General features: G+C 33.3%; 1 protein-coding gene across 1 annotated transcript; it reads left to right on the forward strand.

Moving 5' to 3' along the window:
* The first annotated feature begins 875 nt into the window (after window positions 1-875).
* Window positions 876-1,780, forward strand: LOC128134142 (triosephosphate isomerase, cytosolic-like). The gene is made up of 4 exons (XM_052771606.1): window positions 876-879; window positions 1,098-1,221; window positions 1,348-1,432; window positions 1,565-1,780. Exons 1-4 carry the CDS (start codon window positions 876-878, stop codon window positions 1,763-1,765), a joined length of 414 nt encoding a protein of 137 aa, XP_052627566.1. The 3' UTR covers window positions 1,766-1,780.
* Window positions 1,781-2,141: the final 361 nt, after the last annotated feature.

The raw sequence follows: 2,141 nt of genomic DNA on the forward strand, positions 1-2,141 counted from the left end.
TATTAAGTTAGAAGAAGAGCAAGTGAGACTGTTTATACGTTATAGTTTATAAACTTTGTTATAAATGACCATTTTTCCTTATTTCAGGAAATCGACAAATTACAGGTACAATGTTTGCAAATTTACAATTTTACCCTTTTGTCTCATTATTCATCAATATCACATTAAAAATAACTACTATAGTATTTTACTTTTTTAGTCTGATTTTCATAACCTTTTTGATCCTTATTCCAAGTAAAATGACTCTCCATAAATAAGGACTAAAATTGCAAAATTCAAATATACTCAGGGACCAATATTTAACCAACTATCAATTTACACTGTTACTTATGTTGGGGGTAATCCTTTACCTACATTCTTTCCATCTCTAATTTTTAACCAACTATCAATTTACATTGTTATTGTTATGGTAAAGTTTAATAGATATCACCAAATCATAACATTTTTTTTTAAATTATAGGTCCACCACTTTCAGCCTCTCACGTGCGAAATCACACAAGCTACTACCAGGTATCTCTCTCTCTCTCTCTCTCTCTCACACACACACACACACATACACAAACGGTGAAATGATTGAATATTGGTGGTTTACTTTTTTTGTTTGATAAATGCAGGGTGGTGGTGGTGAGAGTTATAGTGGAGGTGGTTACAGGGAAGACTTTAACAGGGAAGACAATAAAGTTGGAGGTGGAGAGCTCAAAGAACATTGATACTGTGAAGTCAAAGATTCAGGACATAGAGGGGATTCCACTGCATCAGCAAATGTCTTCTGCCTATTCTTTCCTCTAAATGGTGTACCACCATACAACATCTCATATAATAAAATACATGAAATAAAAAAAAGAATATAATAAAAAATTAGTTAAAGTATTGAAATGGGTAAAAGAAGGTAATTCAAATAAATGGTGTATATTTTAAAGAAAAATTTTAATTCATGAAAATTAATAAGCTTACCCACTGCCCACCAATCAATAGCACTGGAGTGGCCAGCTCCTGTTATGACTTCCTGAAATATCATCATAATTTCAAAGGGTAAAATAAAGAGACCATAAATAAGTGAAATTACGTAAATTCCCTTTGAGTACTTTTCATACCAGAGGTGGTGGTGAGCCCTCCTTTTGTGTTTCTTACCTTTGTTAAAAGTGAATTGAGGCCTGAAATCCAAGTTGCAGCTCAAAATTGTTGGGTTAAGAAGGGTGGTGCATTCACCGGTGAGGTTAGGTATGTTTCAAAGTGTCATTTATCAAATTACCATCCTTTTTTTTTCTAAAACTTTTCAATTTCCTATGTCTGATTTCTTCTTCTTGATTCTTACTAAATACTGAAGTTGGTTTTCTATATTTACAGTGCTGAGATGCTTGCCAATTTGGGTGTCCCTTGGGTCATCCTAGGTCACTCTGAAAGGAGAGCCCTATTGAATGAAACTAATGAGGTACCCTTGTCCTTGTGTAGATTTTACTCAGCCTATTCAAATCAATTCACACTTTTCCTTGTGAACATCTTAATCAGTGGTGTATGCAAGTTACTGAAAAAGTTTTTTTTTTCTTTTTCTTGTTTCATTCAGTTTGTTGGAGACAAGGTTGCATACGCACTATCTCAAGGTTTGAAGGTTATTGCTTGTGTTGGGGAGACTCTTGAGCAACGAGAAGCTGGAACCACCATGGAAGTTGTTGCTGCACAAACCAAAGCAATTGCTGGTAATTATTTTAAAACTAAACTTGCTTCTACTGTATGTCAAAAATCAAAAATCTTGTTTTATCTTTGATATAATAAGTAACTTGCACACAAAAGTTATGATTTTGGTGTTTAATGCAAGAAATCACAATATGCCTTTTCTATGTGATTCTGATTTTGGTAATTTTTGTTGCAAGAGGAAAAGAGGAAAAGAAAGCTCAAGCCGAAAGAGATAAGATGCTGCAAATGCAAGTGTTGCATTCTTCATTTCAATTGTTAGTATGAAACACAGAGTAGATGGGCCAATGTAAACTTCTTATCCATATAACATCTGTTTGGAGCATTAGTCTTAAAGAATTATGAAAGGCAAGATGCAACTTTACTTAGTTGGAATTTGATGTAGAGAGTAGATTAGATGCAAATTTAGATATTGTAAAAAATAGAATTGTATGACATTAAATTTTATG

The sequence above is a fragment of the Lactuca sativa genome, chromosome 5, assembly GCF_002870075.4.
Source record: "Lactuca sativa cultivar Salinas chromosome 5, Lsat_Salinas_v11, whole genome shotgun sequence".
NCBI classification, from domain to species: Eukaryota; Viridiplantae; Streptophyta; class Magnoliopsida; order Asterales; family Asteraceae; genus Lactuca; species Lactuca sativa.